Below are 22,144 nucleotides of genomic sequence, written 5' to 3'. Positions count from 1 at the left end.
ATCTCTGTTTAATAACATAACTGGCTACAATGACGTTTTGTTTTATATGTATTTCCGGCACACATTGGTGTTTGTGCGTTTGAATCGACCGAAAATGAATTAATTAATCTATTAGTTATAAAACCTCTCCATAAATCTACACTGCTCGAGGGCGCCCTATAGCACACACACACACACACAAAAATCACGCAACACATTCTGTATTTACTAGTGGTAATATGATCTCTTGGAGATTTCTTACATGTGATAATCTGTGACTATACACTTCAGGTAAAAAAGAAAACGCTCTCTCTAATAATAGATTAACACATTGTCAGAAAGATGAGGCCTCAGTAGCATATGCCCAAATCTGCTGTTGTGAGTTAGGTCACCTTGGGAAACACTTCACCAGGACTTTGATTTACTCTGAAAGAGGGAAGGGGTACTTCCTACAGTATATTTTCTTTTGCATGGCTGCCTCACATATACATTGTAAAAATCTGCATTAATTGAAACATAACGATCACACCTCATAATCAAGGTCTAGGTAACTGAATTCTCCCTGGGCGTGGAAACGATGCCTGTGCTCATCCACTGTAAAGTTTACTTGTCTGCCCGAGCGCTGGATGAGCACCGAATGCCAGTGCTGATCGTCCAGCAGGCTGCCCAGGGTGAGATTGATCAGCGTGTGAGCAGAGGCCAGTTTGGCTTCACCTTAGAAGAGAAAAAATAACAGCACCATTATTTCCATTCTTACATATAAAAAAAAGTTTCCCCTTGGGGACCAGGATCTCTCATAATAATTGCAATCTTCTCCCTTGCCTTCCATCCAAAACACTAGTATGGATTTACCTGAAGTTTGAATATAATACCCTCTCAACCTTGCTGGAATTTCTTCTACCATTAATTCTTTTTATTAGTGTTTCCCATCACATGCCATTTGCAATGTAAAATGTTCCTTTGCTACAACCTCATTATTTTTACTAGCTCAGTATTTTTCAGTGACCCATCCCCTTCTTCATGAGGTTTGAAAACAGCTATGTAGTTCTCTAGGCACTACGCAAAAACGCATCAAATGAGGGTCTCGTACAATTTGCAAAGATCCATTTTTACATGTAAGTGCGATACTGGTGTACGTATAAGCCCCTGAATCTGGAAATAAGGCATCTTAAGTGTTACAAGGTAAGCTATAAAAGCATAAAGTTACTGAGTGATATCCAAATGGCCAGACTGTCAGTCACTTCACCAAATAGATTTACCTGAATTAATAAGTAAAAAGAGTTTTCCTCTTCGTAAGTCCAGCGTGATATGATCTCCATTTTGCCCTTCCCGGTGGAGCAGAATTCCATCACTCTGCATAGTTTTAAATTTCAAAGAAATAATATCCTTTATTGGGCTTAGGGAGTTTTGATCAAATCTATAGAGAAGGGAACTTTTTCCATCAAGATCAACCACCTCTGATCCTAGAGACAAAGATATTAAAAGTCATTCTAAAGGATAAATATACTTTTTATTAAAGCATTTTAAATGTATGTATATATATATATACACATATGAATGTACATATACATATGAATACACATATGTACATATATACACATATATAAAACATTGTGCATACACACATACACGTATAGTTCAGTTGCAAGCCAGTCATGAGGGAAAATAAAAGCTCCAATGTCTAATTCCCTCTTGATGCCTGCGATTGATTCCATTTCAGTCTTTGCTAACCTATTTACAAAATAATTATCTAGAAATACATCTCAAAACGTATTCCTAATTTTCTCATATTACTGAAAGTTATTTCTTTTCATTCAATAAAAAAAGAAAATCAGGAAAAAGGTTATGATCAATATCCATAAAACCACTTTGTGTATTTCACAATCAGTATTTTTAATCATGTTCCTGAAGTGTTGAAGTCAAATGGTTTTTTAGCTCCTGAAAAAATGGTTTTGATATCTCAAAAATTCTCTCATACATGTTGTAGATAAAAGATCTGCATAAAAATATAAACACATCCATCAGACTCATAAAATGCCATCTCAAGTATATATTAACCTGACCTTTGTGTTTTGTTTTATTATTTTTGTGGCTAAGTAATAGCATTTAAGAGCAATGCTATCTTCTGTCTTCTAAAGAGCATCATTGGAAAGATAGTCACTTAATGATATTATAAGGGCTGTTCTGCCACATTTGTGTCAAAACTGTGACATTGACATGTCTTTTTAGCTTTCTGACAGTGTCTTATCTACTCATTGTCAAGATCACTTTTATTCAGTTCATCTGAAAAAAGATGTCATGTTATACCAGTAACATAACAGCACATCTGTCAAAATCAGTTGCACCCAAACAACAGACACAAAATAGAAAGCCTAGCAGTGTTTTCTACAGTTTGCAAGTCAAAGATATTTTTTAAGGCAATTACCCTTGTGAGTACATTTATGTAATAAATGAAGAGGTTAGGGAAACCCAATGAAGCTATTTTTCAACTGGTTAGCTGACTTGTCCCAGTCAATGAAATGACATTAAAGTTTACTCATCTTGTTTCATTTGACAAAATTATTACCGCTACTTGTACGCCCAAATATACATTTCATTCAGATTATCCATCATATTTAATGTGAACCATTTATATTCACCACCCTCCCAAAATTTTTTTCAACTATCTTATGCAGCTATCTTTTGAAAATTCAGAGGTTTGATTTTTCCACATCTTGTTAATGTGCTTATAAAGAATTCATTCAGCAAATGCACATGAATAAACATTGCATCCTGTAGAAAGAATAATGTTAACTGAACAATTATTCCTTGTTATATAGCTGAATGAATGTGCATGGTAAAAACATAACTCTGTGTCAAATACAAATAACGTGTTCTATGATTATTAGATTACAATAAATTAAGAAAAATTCCAATAAGACAGACTTTAAATGCTGATGCATTTGGAGCAATGCAGTTATCTCTGAGCTTATGTATTGCTTAAAGGCAACCATCATAATAATGATTTTACTTTAAAGTCTATTTTTGGAATTAGCTACCAAGTAATTTTTTTTCCAGTAAAGCTTTAGCCTGTGTTACTACTTTACCCCACTATTTCTTTTTTTCTTTCTTTTTTTTCTCTTCTTCGCTATTATTATCACATTATAATGGTCATAACCACCCTTTATGGCACCTAAAGCTTTTTTGCCTAGTATATTTCCATCAGCAACAAAGGCAAGTGAAAAGTGTATCAGACAATTGATGTCTAAACCAATGGTATACTGCTTCATCTCTTAAAATGAACCACTTGCCATTGTCTCTCATTCTTACCTATTATCTTCTTACTCCATAGGTATTAACTAAAATCTGAGGCATTCATTCAGTAAGTATCTATTTAGTAAATCATTTGTGAGGCCCTGTGATGGATGCTGAGATCAAGAGAGTAATCAACACCAGCGTGGCCCCTGCCCTCATGGAGCTGACATTCTATGAAGATGGATATTGCTTAGCAGGTGAACAACCATGACAGACTGATCAAGGTCAACTGAAGACTGTCTCCTTAGTTAAGGTAGTTGGGGAAACTCATCTCTCTGATCTAGAAACTTCACTGCTAACCTTCCTACTTCTCACAGTCTTCAAGTCTTACACGTGTCCATAAGCTCCTAGAAGTACTCTTAGGACATTTAATTCCCAAAGACCTAGATGTTCCCCCAAAACTTTCTCTCCTTCACTGTAATGAAAAGAAATACGGTGACAGTCAGTAATTCAGCTCTCAGAGGAGGAAGAGGAGTGGGGCTTGCCTTGCAAATGGGTCTGAAAGTGAGAAAGTAGTTTAAGTAGGGAAGCCAACAAACTCACTGCCACACCATTATGGACTTCATGTGTGTATGAACAATCCCTTCAGGGAAGAAAAGCTGAATATAATTCAGAATGTGAGTACAATGTCAGTATAGGATAACTTCATCTTACTATGCGCAATATATGTACAAGAATTATCATAAAAGAAAAAGCTCAGGATGATTCCTAACAGTATGACCCTCGATAGAAAACTCACTTATAATGGGTCTAATAAAATTCACTGTTATAAAAAGCAATTTACACAACTTATATATATGCTTATATATATCTGATATATAAGCAGCATATACTTTTAAACAATAATCACAAATCTCTGTGTTGTGGCACATACAGTTAATGATATAAAAATCTGGAACGATATGAAAAAGAATCTTGAGAGAGACAGACAGAGAGGGACACAGCAAGAATTAATTTGAATTCATTATTAGAATCTAACTGTCCAAGGACACTGGTTGGGAAGAGAGGTTGTAGTCTCTCTGGAAAATGCTCTTACCCACTGCTAAGAAAAACTGGGAACACTGGATATATCCCAAAGCAATAACTTCACTTCCTTTCAATATCATTGGACCATTTTCTCATAGGCCCATCTGAAGATTATTTAATTCTAGGTGATTTAATAAAGGTCTGATTTTGCTATTTATTATGGGTTAGGGCCAGACTCCGTTAAGTTACATGTTAATTTGTAACTTTTTTTCCCCAGTAGAAATACAAATGACTTCTGTGTGATAGAAAATAAAAGCTTTTGGTTTTATTGCCCTGTTGGACATTAACCATTTATGTACCCAACCTACTGAGAGTAACCCAACATACCTCCTTGGATTCCTATCTACACTCAGGCTTTTGAATCTTCTTTCAACTAGCTTTACCATCTTTCTGATTCCTTCTTTAATTAATCTTTCGCTTATGTTTATTCTGTATTTAAATGAAAGTCATGTTTGTTTGTTTGCTTTTGAAATGTTTACTTACAACATTACTAACTTTTAAAGTACAACCTGGGCTTCACATCATTGACTGGGGAAGCAACATTTCATGTCTGAGCTGTCACCGGTAACGTTCAAGGTGCATTTATTTTTGCTGTTCCACAAAGGACACTACCAATGCAAATACATTCTCACAAAAGAAAAGTTCAGATGATTCATAACAATATTTCTTTGCATTGAAACTAACCTATGAAAGATATAATGAATGTATGGCATTCATGAAAGTAATCTAACTCAATATTCACTTGTTTAGAAGCACTAAGTTAAGCATCCAAGTGATATTCATGTTTCAATTAATGGATTCACACTTATGCCCATCTTTTGTCAAATATTTTCAGAAAAAGAATCTTTTGTACATGACTGAAATGTATACATAGGAGAAACAGAGGTACTAGACAACTGGCTATAAAAACAATTAGAAATCAGAAGTTAACAAAGTTTATAATAATCAAACACCTACTTAGCTAAAGATGTAGGAAGAGACGTGTTACTTGACTGAAGGAATTATTTTTCTAATTGTAAATTTGTTCATTAGTAGGCTTATCACTCAGGTTGCACTCTAATGATTAGATTACTATCAATATTAATATTGTGACCCCGTCATACCCTGTTCACCAGAGGGAGGGCATAAACTCTAATTTTCTAGTAATAAGTTGCAAATTGTTATGACACATTTATCCTCCTCAGGCTAGCCCCCTTCTGAGCCATTTTAATAGCGTTTTATTACAGTGTAGCCTGGTAGTCAAGATAACTAGTCAGTGGGAATTTGCATCTTCGCCCTACCTTGGGCAACTGTATCAGTTTTCTGTTATTGATGTAACAAATGACCACAAACTCAGTCACATGAAACAACACAAATTTATCATCTTCTTGGGAGTTTGGGAATTCAAAAAGTCCTAAAAAAAAAAAAAAGATGTTGGCAGGAGTCGTTTTCCTTTGGAAGTCTCTAGAAGATAATCCCTTCTTCTCCTTTTCCAGCCTGGAGAGACCATCTGCATTCCTTGGTTCAGATTTCTCTTCATGTACAAGACTAGTATCATAGCATCGTCAAATCCCCCACCTTGTTTCTCACAGTGACATCTCCTTCTCTGACTGATCCTCTCACTTCCCTCTTGAAAAGACCCTTGTAATTACACTGGGCCCAACTAGATAATCCAGGCTACTTTCCCTACCTCAAGATCCTTAGCTTAATCACAACTGTAGGTGCCTACGTCCTATAATGTAACACAGTTACAGGTAACAGGGCATTACTCCCTCCCCAGCACAAGTTGTTTAACCCATTTGTCTGTCTCCTATCTGTAACACGGGAATAACAATAGTATATTCTTCACAGGATTGTTGCATGAATATCTATCTGCATAATCTTTGGAAGAATTGCTGGTGCATAATTAAAACTGAATAAACATTAATTACTGTTACTGCTAATTGCTATTACTTTATTGCTAGAACACTGGGCAGGGAAAGAGGTACAGAGAAAATAGTTTAACAAATACATTCAGTGTATTTAAAACTAAACTCTTTAAAAAATAATGAATTTCTGAAGAGCACGAGGAATGCTCCATTATCAATGTCACTGCCAGGTTATACAGCAAGAATGATTTTGAGCCATCTGTGGGTTCTGTGGCTTTTTCTCTGTCTGTCAGCTAATGCTTGAGCTGACTCACTATGGCAATTGTTGGTGACCTGAATCCTCCTCAGTGAATAACCCCATCTCAAATCTTCTCATTTACAGCAGGCATCAAGGAAAGAAGAGACTCAGAGACTGCAGGTCCTACTCTCATATCAATTCTCCCTGGGACCCCAGGAAAGAGGGACAGTCTGCTCTATTTGCATGATTCAGAAATACAATCTCCCACAGAACGAAGAGATTTCCAATACAAATATTCAAATTCCTTTCCAGGACTTGTGTCAGAAGTGGTATTGCTGAAATAGGTACTCACTCCCCTCTTTGCAAGCACGTATTTATGGAGAGTTCCCTGTGAACAGGGGTAGACACACCAATGCATAAATACAAAGCACATTTTTGTTCAAGGAGCTTCCATTCTAATGGGAAAGACACACATCCCTGAGATGTGATTTTTCATGCCCGTGCTTAGAGCTTTGCTTCTGCATCAGGGCTGGGTCTGAATGATTTCTAACATGTGCAGGAGGAGTGGATCCACTCAGCCTGTGAGAAGGATGTCAACTAAATCGCAGCTTTACCTCTGTGAGCAGCAAATTATTCTTCTAGCTGGGCATATGTCACATGCAAATACACCCTTCAGTGAAATATCTTCCACTTGACCCAGTATCCTTCCTTTGCATCTGCATCCTACCCCTGCTCCAAAGTTTGAGGCTTCGCAAAATGTGAGAGGTTGTTATTTGAAAAAGCAATGCCCTCCCTACCACTCCAAGTGGATTACTAAGAAAAAAATATACAAGAGTACATTTTCTTAAATTGAGCTCCATGGTCTAACCATGTTAGAATCAACTGAGGTTGATGAGGTACTCCTTGTGGGGTTTCCAGAAGCATTCAACATCCTGGGTTCTGCTTTATATCCACCAATTTAGGAGCTCCTAGGGCCACACCCAGGAAAATAGGTTCCTGAGTGACCCCTGAGCAGATGATAGCATCAGGATTATCTGACAAGAACAAGAAGGTTATAGAAACCTTCTCTNAGGCCTGTCCCTGAAAGATGTTTTAGGGGAGAAACCTGCTCTGTGAATTAACCATAAATCATTGCATCACTGATGAGGTCAGTTGGCTAAGAAATGCAAAAGAGAAAAACTTGAAATAGAAAATGCATGAACTGGAAAGCAAATCCTTGAATAACAGACAACAGCTTTTATTAAAGGTCATGAAAGAGTTCCTGAAAAAGACATGAAAGCCTTCTATTAATTCTGTGGGAAGTACCCCAAAAATATAAATAGAGAAAAATATGAATTTCTAAACAGAGGTCCAATTTTGACTTCTAAGAAGCGTAAATCAGGCTAAGTCACCGTTAAACTATTATATAGTGAAATATTAAAGCAACAGCATGATGTATTGGCACTTGAGATCTGCATTACTGAACTGGGTTTTGAAGAAATGGCGAGGAGAGACCAAGCACTTGAGAAATCAACAGGAAATGGGCTGGACTATTTTTGCATAGTAGCAGAAAAGAACACAGAGTGATTTAAGGCACTCTTAAGTTTAAAACAACCAAAATTAATACAATAAAAAGGAAGAAGGTACAGGATCAAGTGCTGCATATAACCACAGGGAAAAGGTGACTTTACTATCAGGGTTTTAAATAGACTGAATTAAGATCAGGGGACAAACAGGATGTTATAGGGACAAACAGGCTCGCTGCCACTTAAATATCAATCTAAGTGAACTTTTTAAACATATTTGAAATGGGTAATAATCTACGACATCAAGTACACTTGAGTCTGTCACTGGAGGACATATTTCTGTTTCTAATATTTGTTTGTAATTTTGTAATGCCATGGAAGTCACATAAATGTGGATTCTCAATTTCCTTACTTGGGATATGTGGAAAAAAATTCCAATTTCTCATACCACACAAAAAGCTGTGAGTTTCAAACAAAAGTATCAAAATGCCTAATTTATTACATATTTTATATGCTGTTATTATCATTTTATTAATAACAAACATTCAACAGCTCACATGTTCCTCTCACAGCTCTGTAATCAACTGCTACTGGAGGAGTGTAATAAATCTGCGGTTTCTATACATTTATTCATTTTTCTGATTTTATCATGGCTAACTGGATGTTTTCCTGAGTTCTCTATGTAGCAAATAGTTACTGAGCATTGACTGTGTCAGCTCCTACTCTGTGTGACATCTCCTTCTCTGACTGATCCTCTCACTTCCCTCTTGAAAAGACCCTTGTAATTACACTGGGCCCAACTAGATAATCCAGGCTACTTTCCCTACCTCAAGATCCTTAGCTTAATCACAACTGTAAGTGCCTACGTCCTATAATGTAACACAGTTACAGGTAACAGGGCATTACTCCCTCCCCAGCACAAGGTTTGTTTAACCCATTTGTCTGTCTCCTATCTGTAACACGGGAATAACAATAGTATATTCTTCACAGGATTGTTGCATGAATATCTATCTGCATAATCTTTGGAAGCTGGTGTTATGAGAGCAAATACATTCTGTCCTCATAGATCCCTCGGGATGAAGGAAAAGAGAGACATCAAGCAACTCCCCCCACATGTACAGATATAGTGACAAACAGTTAAGTGGAGCATGAAGAAAAAGGGCAGGTTGCATGGTAGTTTTGAACAGGGAGATGTGAATTAGGTTGCTGTCTGGGGACAACACTTGGAGGAAACAAAACTTACTCTGAGTAGATGCCCACCTTTGTAAATGTCTAGGATCAGGAAAGGAGGAGGAGGTGGGGAAGGGACGGTACAAGTTTGGGGAGGGGTGAGGAGAGGTGGGATGGTGGAGCCTGAGGACGGAAGGATGATGGTGGCAGGAAGGAGACAGAAGTGGTCCATGGATCACCTTGACCCTGTGAAAGCTTAGTTCCAGGTTTTGAGGGGAAGGATCTATTTTGGTTTTGTCCTTAGCCCTGGGACATATCACCTGGTCCCGAGATTGGTCTTTACTCCTAAAGCAACGCCCTCTGGCTTTACAGTTAAAAGCCCAAGCCATCCAACAAGTCCCTGAATATTGGCAGGATTGATTTTTTCCCAAAGTGTTCCTTCCAGCATGAGGCAGATGCGGAAGTCTTTAGCCCCTGGACCTCCCATCCTGCTCTCCCCTGAGCTCCTCGGTACCCCATCTTGGGCATGCGCCAGTCATGGATCAGCCGAGGACTCAAGGGGAGTTCCTATGCAGGAGTTGAGGCGCTCCCTCTCTGACCCCCTCCTTCTCCGGATTCCATCCTAAATTTCTAGCCACTGTGGCAACACTGAACTCTAGACTTTGCTGCCTCAGCCCAGTAAAATGTGGCTACTTTTCTGCTTGAACATTATGATGCCCTGCAAACTGGGATGTTTTTTAGGAAAAAGTCAGTTAAACGTGAATCTCCCCAAATTTGCTTTCCTTCTCTCACTATCAAATCTTGTCAAAGTTCATCCTGTTTTAAGCTGAACTTCAGAGCCCTAAGGGACGTTTTTTACTGTATATTTTCTATCCAGTGATTACAACTGTAGCAAGAGAGTCCACTAAACGGTGACTCTGCTGTAACGGATACTGAAAAACAAATCGTCACTTTGTGAACTTTTATAGTCATTGACTTGGCCTATTAATTTATTCAGGGTTGCAAAGTAGGACTATACTAATTCCATTATCCCCTCTTTATTTACTACCTGGAAAATACCCGCAAAGAGAAATTCCCCCTCATCTTCTATTTGGTTCTTCTATTTGATCTGTACCTTGAAGTATAGATCACATGAGGAAAATAAAACAAATTCTTGATGTTTCCCTTCATTCATTAGTTTTCAAAATAATGAGTTGGTTCCTTCATCTGTCTCATAGGTAACCAATTAGATTTTTGCTTTTTAGTACTGTCACGAACCCATTCACTTAATGTTTTTTTTTTTTATTTTATTTTTTTCTAGGAGAGAGAGAGAGAGAAAGCGTGAGCAGGGGAGGGTCAGAGAGAGAGGGAGTCACAGACTCTGAAACAGGCTCCAGGCTCTGAGCTGGCAGTCAGCACAGAGCCCGACGCGGGGCTCGAACCCACGAACCGCGAGATCATGACCTAAGTGAAAGTCAGATGCTTAACCAACTAAGCCACCCAGGCGCCCCACGAACCCATTCACTTAAACATATTTAATATGTTGTGGCACTGCAGTTCCTATCCTTACTGATGCTACAATATTTCTATTTTTGGTCAGTAAGGGTCTCCTTGGAAGGCTCTGAGTTCTTGTGACATAATTCAGGGCTGCTTTTTTTTTTTTTCTTTCTGGTATCATAATAGCTCACCTTATTTTCAATTTAAGTTCATTTATCATCAGATTAAAATCTTATGGTTATTAATCCTGCAAAGAATTAGAATTTACCCTCTTTGATTTTAGGCCCACCAGAATCTATCTTCTTTTTCAAACTCTGGCATCAGCCAGGATTCCTCAGCTCCAAGTATCAGCTGATAAACAATCTGAGCGCAGGGACTGTATGTAATTCACCTCAGTCAAGCTTTTAGCTGTTAACATGTGGGAGGAGCTGCTTCATAAATATGTACTGAGTTGAATTAGAACTATTCTTTAGAGCAAATCTAACAAATTTACTGCCTCTCATTTCTCCCCCTAACCAGACATGTGGTGTAACAGACAGAAGACTCAGATTCATTGGTCAGCTGCTCTTCTCAGGCTACTTTCTTGCATTACCTATTAATGTTCTTTCCAAATTAAAATCCACTGATAAAAGCAGTTCCAACTTTCAATACTTTTTACACGATAAAAAGCATATTTTTATTAGGCTGGCGTGAGTTTCTACCTGTTGACCTACTTCCGTTTGTTAAAAAGAATCCATGATTGTGTTTTAATCAGTCTGGATTTAAGAAAATAAACACAACAGTTTCTATATTCTATGTAGTTTCTATACTTCTATGTATGTGTTCTCTTTCAATCTTCTTAGTTCTTCCGTGTTCCTATGTCTGATCTTTCACGGGCTGCACGCTTCCCATCCAGGTTCATGGGAAAAGCCTTCCTGAGGCTCACCAACCCCTCCTCCCTTTGTTCATTCACAGATTCTAAAGACTCAGAACAAAGAAGGAACAGCTCACTACAATACAGTGTAATGTGTGCATGGTATGACCGGGAGCGGAATGGCTGTTCCAGGAACAGGTGGAAATGTCCTCTGACCCAAAAGTGAGGTGTCAGAGACAGTGATTTCTATGCTGAGAAAAGGTGTTGAGTCAAAGACTCATCTATGTAGACAAGTGAAGCCTGCACATGTGATTTCCCTGAGCACTGTGCAAACATCCCAAGTCTACAAAAAACATGAAATCATGGCGTGTTGAAGAAATGGAAATTGCTCAGTGTGACCGGGCATCTCGATGCTCTTCTTCTGTTGAGGATGAGGAAAGGAAGAAAAAAGATTGCAAAATGAGGATGTTTTCACAAGAACTGGAGAGAAGGAGCTCCGTAGTTATACCGAGGGCAACTGTCACAGCAATTCATCCACCATGAGAGAACACTATCTCCTGTGGCTTAACGGCCACTTCCCCAGGACATCTCAGACAGAGTTGCTTCCATTCAGTTTTGTTTCCTTTCTCTGCCTTTGTTTACCACTGTTTACTTTCCTTTGGGACATTCCGTAGGGCGGTGTTTCTTTACCACCAAATGTTTTCTCTTCTTGTTCTTTCTTCCACGAGTTATTTCCTTACCTACCTCTCTCGTCTAGATCTATAAACATGTTCACAGCTGCTATGGCCAAGGCATCCGAAATTTATACTTTCTCTTTGAACCCATAAAATTTAGCTTCTACTTCTCTCATTACTCAGGGAACAACTTCCAAGTTTTCAGACATAAAAGTAGAACACGCTCTTTGATATGGATTTTCCATTCACTTGATGTACCTTCATAACAAGTTACTGCCCTAACTCACCTGGATGGAGGCTAATAAAATTATGTGTGGCTCTCACAATAGCCACTGTCTCTACAAAATTCATCAGGGCAGCCTGCACCTAGAACGTCAGCAGACACACGCATTAGGCACAAGGAGGGGGACGGCATAAAAATGCATGCTACCTGCAAAAACAGCGTTAAACACCTGCTTTAATGAGGATAGAAATGCATTTCTCCTTTTCTAAGACATGAGCAATTGTCCAAACACAGCACTTTATGCTGTTATTATTAACAGTAATTCTCTAAGTGGAAAGTTATGATTTAATAGCAATAATATTTGTGTGGCTTTCAATTGTATACCTTCAACTAAGAGGGCTTAGCGTTCCAACCTTCCAAATTCCCCAGGCTTGAATTCAATGAGTCAATAGTGGAATTAATTCTCTCTCCTGTGCCCTTTCAGAACTCATTTGCTCTCCACTTCCCCTCCCAGCACATGGCACCACTTTCCAGATGCTTGTTCAAATCTGATAACTCAGGAGGCCTCACGTGCAATCAGTGAGATCTCTGAATCCACAGCTTCAATGTAGGTGAGTCTGATGTGAGTCAAGAGAAGCCTCTCTCCTAACTGTTGGTGCTCAGGTCCTCATTGTCACTTGCACATGTGAGACTAGAAGCTTCCTGACACATGTGCCCTTATTTTCAGCCTGAATGACCGTTCTCCAATAAAAACCGATCCTCTAAGCAATTCTCGGCTCTGTGCTTGATGAGGGTCTGCCCCTTCTCCTATTTGGACTGCCCTCCAGCCTCTCAAGTGAAAATATGTGCACTTCAGTTTCAAACCTATTGCTAGAAGTGTTCTAACACTAATCCCAATATCTCAATCACTATTCCTCCCATCCTACACTCGTGCTACCATATTTTACACTGAGTTTGTGTAATTTTTATGACATTGCCCCTTCTGACCTCTAGGGTCAAATACCCTGTATTATGTTGCCACAAATTGCTGTTTTCACATGTACTCATTCACGTACCCCCACACCCCACATCTCCCTTTCTCTCTCTGAAATTAACAAGCAAATTGAGAGCCAGCTCTATAAGGGTCATCATGGATCCCCAGGCTGGAGCTGTTATTCATGGGGGTCTTGTATGTTACCTTGGCAATATGTACATTGCTTTTTTGGCTTTTATTGTACAGTCAATACTATAAATTTTCCTTTGTGTTTTGTAACTTTGCAGCATTTGAGATAATGTTGTGTTTGTATTTTGTTGTATAGAGTAAAAGGACTGTATTGAATAAACCTAGGATTAGAATGCACAAAACACCACTATATATAATAATTCCCATTTATTAAGGAATCTACATCATTTTAGAATTTCTCCCTATACCCCATACCTAGTAGAGTTCTCTTTCAGCAAGTGTCAATAAATACTTAAAAGGTGAACCCATGTATGATTCATAGAGTTGTCAAGAGCACTGGCTTTGGAAAGTAACAGATATGAATTTAAATCTTAGATCTCACACGAGCAGTCTGCGTAATGCTAGACAAAGTTCTTAATTTCTCTCAGGTTCACTTTCCCTCATGTCAGGGGACATGAAGCACCCTGGCCTACAGCACTCTTGAGGAGCGGCTCAGGCAAAGCCAAGAGTCACATTAACTTGGTGCAAGCGATCAGACACACAGGCTACGGGATGCATGCAATCCTCCAGGTTTTCCCAGGAGGCTCACTTAACTGCCAGCATGGACAGGAATCCTGTGACTGTGATCTAGGAGAGAGACCTTGACCACTCCCCAAAACCACTTTTCCTTTTTTATATAAGGATTTTAGGAGAATAGCCTTGTGTATCTGAAGAAAATCCAGACTGATCTTGGATCTGGGCTACTCTGGGGAGTGGCAGACAGAATGTCGTGGCTGTGCTCTTGTGCAGAGAGCACCTGCAGCTCTTCCTTCTGAGGACAAGGGGAGCTGGTGGTCCCCACTTATACCTGTACCAGAACTGAGAGCAAGCCCTGGGGTTCATTCAGCAGACAATTCTGTTCCTCTCCTCTTACTCCAGCATAAAATGGTAATATTCATGCTCCTACTTCACTGTGTTGTGAGGTCTAAATCAGAAAATGCCTAAAAACAAAGTATCTGATACCTATTAACTATTTAATAAATGATAGTTACATAAAATCATGTTCTAATAAATTCATAGGTTTCAAGGCTGATACCATTAACAGGTGGATAATATAACTGAAGAATTAAAATATATTTGATCAAATACACTCAATAAGGCACTCACACCCAACCCATTCTGAGGTTCTTTTAGCTTATCTCTGATAAAACTTTTCCATTGCTTATAATGTTTTCTCTTATCCAAAATTATACCACAGCCATTTTTATACCACAGCCATTTTACATGGACTCCTGTCATACCACTTTACCATACATGTTTATGTTTGAATTTAAATTCTTGTTGGCTCTCAGTACTGCTACTTTAATTGCAGGTCAATGAAAAAAAGGAAGTTGATTAAATGCGTAGACAATGTTCTCACTGCAATAGAGTGCAAATGTAGTCACAGGAAAAAGTATGTTCCACAGGACTGCGGATCATCGGAAGTGGAGGGAGATGTGGGTCATCATGCTGCATATGGCAGCAAAGAACTCAAAGGACCCTGTTCCTCAGCAGCCCCTTCCAGGGGGACATAATGAGCCGTGCTTTAGTTTTGAAAAACCAATGTCAACAGACCTTTCCAACGAACATTGGATTTACATCCCAGATTGAATGTGTATCAAGGGTGTACAACTGGGAAACCTGTTTAATATTTCTAAGACTCTACTAAATGGATGATTTTTAGGATAAAACTAGAATGTCTATAAAAACTGCATCTGACACAGAGTAAGGGCTCAAGAACTGTTAGCTATTTTTACACTGTGATAAATAAATATTTTGCAAGGCGGATTCTCTGAGTAAGTAGAGGTATGACTATAAATATGAAGCCTCTGAAGTTTGTTGTGCTGCTTATCCATGGTGCAGCATGGGCTTTGCTAAACTCTACGATCCAAAGACAAATAAGACAGACTGTTGGGTTCTGTGTGTCAGAATTATGCTTCGGGGCAGGATGATTTTTTAAAGGGTGATTTTATTGAAACAGATCATTGTGAAGAAGGAGCTAACACATAACAGGAACTGCTGAGCTGAGCTGTTGGAGACAAGAGAGTAAGTGGGCAGATGGTGAGAAGCATGCTGCCTCAACTCCTCTCTGCGAATCAACAGCTGGACGGAGCCTGAGCCTGTGCATGGGTCCCAGAGTCCACCAGACCCGGCTGCAAACCCAGTGCCATCACTTCCCATCAGCGTGGCTTGAACGCGTCCTAGTGCCTGAGCTTTTAGCCTCCCTGTTTGCAAAGTGGGCTGGGGGAGGGGGGTGGGGGGAGGAGAGGGAATGGAGTAGTAACCTAAAAATGTTTACCTGGACTTGTAAAAAAATTATAAACTAACTGTGAATATAACGCTGTGAGAAGCACTCAAGAAAACGTCGCGACTTCTAGACTTTTTAAAAATTTAGTACTATTAACATTAGTGTTATTGCCATGATTGTGATTACTGTTGATATTCACACTGTGATCGCTCTTCTGTAGGCTCCGGCGGGAACAAAAGTCTGGTCAGTTACTTCTAACGGGAGAGGAAGATGCCGGGAACATCACTAACTATTGCAAGGAGATGTGCAGTCTGGACAATGTGGTTTGTGTGACATGGTTTTGACAACGCCAACACATCCCCTGCTCTCTGTATGACCTGCCTGCCAGCATGCAAATGAAGCGAACCAGAACCTAACTGGACTTACATCAAAAAGTGATAAACTATGTGTGACAAAAGCTTTAGTGGCTAAAAAGCTTTAGCTTTTAGCTGAATCGTGATATAGAGGAACTGAACAATCTCAGACTCTTTTCCGGATTCTTCCATGTGCTAGGCGTGAGACACTGGTCAAATTACCGAGTCTCTCCAAACCTCAGACTGCTTATCTGGTAATTGTAGATCATATTAACTAACTCCTTGTTCTATAATAAAAGAGAATCTAACAGGATGGTGTGACTTGAGGTAGGCGATCAATAACTCTCGGGCCCTTGGCCCACAAAAAGATATAATAAATTGCTTCATTAAGAGGAGACGAAGTGAAATCTGTGGTTTCTATCATTTTTTATGTGAAAGTATTTCAAACACATTTTATACTTTAGCAGAGGTCTTTACTTTTTCTACGAATTTATGTGGAGGGCACAGCATGTGTATAAGTTAGCTACATGGCATATTACTTTTAGGCTAGAGTCACCAACATTCTTTGGTGCTCTAACATTTGACTGGTTATACTAAATGGAACACTGTATCTTTTATTAAATTCAGGGTGCCTAAGTGAAACATCATCAGATATAGTCCAGTGAGGGGCGTAACTCTAATATTTGAAAGTTAGGACCTAGTTAACAATATGAGATTTGGATAAATGGATTCACATATGTCCATAAACAGGTATCTGTTTGGACCTATCTCCATATAGATTGATCTATAAAATGCTTCCACTTCTGATTTAAAATGGAACACTAAATGCTAAGGTCAATATTGCCATGCACGGGCGCACGCACACACACACACATGCACAAAACCTTTCTACAAAAATCATTCCTGTTTTCCTATCTCTTGACATAGCTATAAAGTCAACTTCGGTGTGCAGGCTGGCTTTTAAAACATCTCTTTTGATAGCTACGTCAGTGTGTTGGATAAACAAACACTTACTGTATGCACATCCGAACACCTCGATCCGCATTCCAATTCTGCCCCTGGGGTTCCACTCTAAAGGGATGAAGCGCAGAAATCGGGCTTTGATAGAAGGCTGGAGTCTATAGTACACAACACTGTCTGCATTTGCATTTCCTGAAAAGCCCTAAAAGGAAAAGGAAAGAAGGAAATCAATGCATTTGGAGAATATCCATTGCACCCTGTGGCCTATAGTGTCCACAAGCAATGTCTGATGTGTGTTTTTTTTTTTTAACTATAAAAATGGCTGCCTTCTTCAAAAAAAATTGTATTACCAGGACATTGTAATGTCTCTCTTTCCACAGAAGTCATGATGGTTAAAGCTTTTCTTTACATTGAGAGTAGATGAAATCCCATCTTCCCCATTAAGCCAGCTTTCAACATGATACCCTCAATAAACTTTGTTTCTATAAAGTACAAATTATACTTAAAAGCATTAACATTGTTAACAGCACAAAAATATTGAGAAAATCTCCCAGTATTAAAAAAGTAGGATCTGATTCAGCAAAGAAGTTGCCTGCATCACTGATGAATGATAAAAGTTAGGAACCTGTTTCCATGGTTTCATTTTCTCCTCTAAGTAACATAAACAAAAGTATCACCCAACATTCCATTCAGAACTACTAAACTACACTCTGAAAACAGGCTGTTCAACTTCACTGCACTGCCAGTACACAGATGAAGAACTGTTACGTGTCAAAGTAATTTAATAAAAAAATAACAAAAGTACCTGTATAAAAAAAAAAAAAAAGAACTGTTGAGGGAAATCAGAAGCAATAATAATTGGAAAGACCTATAATTAGACTTATAGACTCTAGAATCTGAAAGCTAAAAAGACCTTGGGAATGATGCTGAGCTAGCACAAAGTGAAGACGAGGAAATGAAAGGTCAGAAAGGTAGAAAATAACCCTCTGGTATTTGTAAAACTGCTGTACGTATGGTAAGACCAAGAGCTGCCTTCCTTCCGCAAAATCAGCATGCATCTGCCTGACACGGAGCTCACCTGCAAAAGCCACAAACCACAGCACCTAACACCTAAGAAGCTTTAGTTTTCTCCTCCATGACGAACGGTAAGGCCTCATAAATGAAAAAGTTAGGGGGAAGCAGAAGTTGTTCTCAATAATTTATATTTACTTTTTTATGTCTTCTCCTCCTCCCCCACCCATCCTCTCTTCCTCTTACTTCATTTTTTTCCCCTTCATCTCCTCCCTTTTGATTTTTTTTCAGCTGTAACAATCAGCAAATGTAGGAACAAAATAAGGGGTCTATTCAGGCTCTTGGTAAGTTTGCTGACTGTGACCGGATCAACAAATAAGACTGGCCTCATATAGATTTCACAAGACCAAGGTAAATACGTTAAGAATACCAATAGACAGGGAGCCTGCTCATTTATCTACTTTTCTTTCTACTTCACTGATATCCCTTTAGCAGCATTTACCAAAATATTTCCTAAACATTTTTTCAAAAGGCTGGGTGTTTCATAGTCAAATTAATTTACTTTGACTCCCCTTATCAATTAATTCCTACTTCTTGCTCCCACCCCACCAATATTCCATACATCAGCTCTTAGGCTCACACACCACAGGCAGTTCTGTGATGGCACCTCCAAATTATATCCCAAGCCTGGACACCTCTCTTCATCTCAGCTATGACCACCCAGTTCAACAAAGTGTTATCTCGCAAGAAAGAACTGCCTCAATGACCTCCTCCTCATCTCTTTTTTTCTCCTGTCCTGCAGCCCTTCCTTATCTCTTCCTCTCTGAGCAGTCAGAACAATTTTTAAAAGCGGGGTGCCTGGGTGGCTCAGTTGGTTAACCATCCAACTATGGCTCAAGTGATGATCTCATGGTTCATGAGTCTGAGCCCCGCGCCAGGCTCTGTGCTGACAGCTGGGAGCCTGGAGCCTGCTTCAGATTCTGTGTCTCCCTCTCTCTGCCCTTCCCCCACTCGCGTTGTCTCTCTCTCTCTCAAAACAAATAAACATTAATTTTTTTTAATTTTAAAGGTAAATTAAACCATGTAACCTCAACTGCTTTCTTTAGCACTGGGAACAAAAGCCAAGCTCCTTATCAAACACATATCCTTTGACAACACCCTCCATCATGTTTGCACCACCCAGACTCCCTAGAACAGCCAAGCTCAGTCCTCCTTAGGGTCTTTGCGCCAGCTGTCCCTGCTACTCTGCAAGTTCTCTCCTCAAGGTCTCTGCACAACCAGCACCTCTTGCCATTTCAGGCTTTCGTCAAAATATTCCCCCCTAAGTCAGGCTCTTGCTAATCACAGTTTCAACAGCAGTATACCCGGCACACCTCCGCATCTTATTTCCTATGTTATTTTTTTCATATTACTCCTTATTTGGGGTCTTCTTCTATTTGACCGTTTGTTTCTTTATCTCATCACACTAGAGGCTGAGCTCCAGAAAGGGAAGACCTGTGCCCTCCATCCAGCGTACCAAGAACATGGCTTGGCTCAAAGTGGTTCGCGATAAAATATCTGTTTGATGTGTATGTTTGGGAAAGACTGAGCTTAAAAACGAAACAAACTTCAACAGGTTATGTACAGAACCTCTAAGAGCATGTCAACTGTGAATGTGCTAATGTGAACTATATCTCCCATGATAGGGATAGTTATCTAGTATGTTTTAGGCCCTCATTCTTAGCTACAGTTTCCCAGAACATAAATAGGAGAATAGTGCTTAATCCCACAGTATTTTAACTCTGATAGTCAGACCCTTCCAGAAAGCTCCAGTCTTCTCACTGGTCAAAATTTCATACTCTGGGCGTTGGTGTGTGTCTGTGTGTGTGTGCGCGCGCGTGCGCACGCATAGATATGTGCACGTGTGTGTGAGTGCATGTGCCTGTGTGTGTTTCCAGGCTCTCCAATCTCCAAATCAGGGAAATGTGTATCCAGGGTCGAGACTCTGGTCCACTGACATTCAGTCCTAATCAGGCCCTCTTTCCCTTCGATTCTATTTTCCTGGGTGCCACTGGCAGGCTAATACAATTTTGATTTCTTTCAGTGAACAGCTGGATGATGAATTAGATAACCTTCCAAAAGAGCTCATGTTTTTTCAACATTAATGTACATTCACAGATTTAGATAGATGCCACTATGATGCTCTCAACATCTTAAGGGATTAGGAGAAAAGATACACAGTGGCAACGGCAACACAGGTAGGTGGAATGGGGAGGTCTACGAGTGGCAGTCGGTCACATTTTACCTGATCAATTCATGAGTTATTTAAGTTTTAAGAACATAAAGAAGAAATATAAGATGCTTAGCCTATATATGTAATAAAAATGTCTTGGCACATTTAAACTTTTAAGTAGCTTTTCCTTTTTTTTAAATTTTTTAAATGTTTTATTTACTTCTGAGAGAGAGACAGCATGAGCAGGAGAGGCTCAGAGAGAGAGAGAGGGAGACACAGAATCCGAAACAGGCTCCAGGCTCTGAGCTAGCTGTCAGCGCAGAGCCCGACGTGGGACTCGAACCCACGAACCGTGAAATCATGACCTGAGCCGAAGTTGGACGCTTAACCGACTGAGCCACCCAGGTGCCCCTAAGTAGTTTTTTCTTACAAAGGGCAAGGTAAATTATGAGGTGGGGGATATGGGATTTTTAGCATATTCTAATTATATCTGGGTTTTTAAAAAATGAACGTGTATTAATTTTATAATAATTAGTAAAATGAAGTAAGACATAGATACAGGAAGTGGGTGCAGCAACACTACAGGCAGAACACTATGGTGGAATGCTCTGGGTACCTTAAATAACTTCCTAGGATCAATGTCATCAAGAGAACATGAATCATTAAATAGTGATTAAATATTAGTTAACTGAGCAATAATATTTGTCTTGTTTTGCTCCTCATGGTGAAATTTCTTCAATACATAAGATAAAGACTTTGCTGTGGAATTCTGTATTTAATAGGCATTTGTTTCAGAACGTTAGTGAATGAGGGATGCGGTTGATGTTACATTACCTTATAAATGAAAAGTTCTATGCATACTATCAGGTCTCAAAGGTATTTCCTTTGCCTAAGAGATATTCTTCAATTTGGTACGAATACCTTTTTCACACCAATGCAAATTCATGAAGAATGCATGGATTTAAACTGCTCTTTAAAAAAAATAAATAACTTCATTATGTGGATGTTTATGCCTTCACTTTTTTCCTAATTTTTAAAATGTTTATTCATTTTTGAGAGCGAGAGAGACAGAGCATGAATGGGGGAGGGGCAAAAAGAGAGGGAGACACAGAATCTGAAGCCGACTCCGCAACGTTAATGCAGAGTCTGATGTCCCATGAGAAGCTCAAACCATGAAACCGCAAGATCATGAGCCAGAGTCAGACCTTAACTAAGTGAGCCACCCAGGTGCCCTTTCTTACAAAGGGCAAGAGAAATTATGAGGTGGGGGATACGGGGTTTTTAGGAAATTTCAGTCATATCTGGATTTTTTTTAATGAACATGTATTGATTTTGTTTTAGATTCTTTCCTTTTGTTGTAGATTCTGAACTTTGGGGTCTATTAGAATTACTTGAGGCGCTGTTTAAAAATCCAGTTTTTAAGTGGGTGATGGGCACTGAGGAGAGCACTTGTTGGGTTGAGCGCTGGGTGTTGTATGTAAGGCAATTTGAAGATAAATTATATTTTTAAAAAATGCAATTTCTAGATCCTGATCCTTGCTCAATCTGCAAGTGGGGCCCTGGAATCTGCATTTCTAATGCATGCCAAGCCAATTTGGGCTTCTGGTCTTTAGCTGGTTTTGAAATTTTTTCTGGCTTGTGGATAAGCCATGCTTTTCCCCCCTCCTTATATCATTGCAAAACTTCAGAGAGGGAAAAGATTTTAGGAGAACGGTTCACCAGGGCTAACTTCTAAGGGGAGAAATAGGTAGCACATGTGCTCTGTGTTATCAATCTAAAGGTCTTCAGTGTGCAATTCTGTGACTCGGGGTCAAGTGCAAGAGAAATATATTATGCAGCTGTAATACTTCCATCAACTCTGTGAGGTAGTCACTTTTGTACCCACTTTAAAACTG

At 39.3% G+C, this 22,144-nt stretch overlaps 1 protein-coding gene and 1 long non-coding RNA gene across 4 annotated transcripts in view; one reads left to right on the top strand and one right to left on the bottom strand.

Annotated features, from left to right (window-relative positions):
• The window catches only part of CNTNAP4 (contactin associated protein family member 4), a 250,798-nt gene that overhangs the window by 104,924 nt on the left and 123,730 nt on the right, over positions 1-22,144 (bottom strand). For 2 of the 3 annotated variants that reach the window (XM_077754042.1, XM_077754043.1), the window contains exons 4-6: positions 17,081-17,228; positions 1,239-1,442; positions 509-693 (exon numbers count right to left, since the gene is read on the bottom strand). In XM_077754042.1, the coding sequence (XP_077610168.1) occupies positions 509-693; positions 1,239-1,442; positions 17,081-17,228 (537 nt within the window). The remainder of the gene's footprint in view (positions 1-508; positions 694-1,238; positions 1,443-17,080; positions 17,229-22,144) is intronic. The other variant, XM_077754044.1, reaches the window with a different exon arrangement.
• On the top strand, positions 17,876-20,274 carry LOC144223456 (uncharacterized). The gene is made up of 4 exons (XR_013332691.1): positions 17,876-18,171; positions 18,329-18,448; positions 19,507-19,605; positions 20,121-20,274. It is a non-coding gene; the product is annotated as an uncharacterized LOC144223456 (long non-coding RNA).

The sequence above is a fragment of the Crocuta crocuta genome, unplaced genomic scaffold (genome assembly GCF_008692635.1).
Source record: "Crocuta crocuta isolate KB4526 unplaced genomic scaffold, BGI_CrCroc_1.0 scaffold61, whole genome shotgun sequence".
NCBI lineage: Eukaryota > Metazoa > Chordata > Mammalia > Carnivora > Hyaenidae > Crocuta > Crocuta crocuta.
The sequence above is the reverse complement of the archived record's forward strand: the minus strand, read 5'-3'. Positions and strand labels throughout refer to the sequence as shown.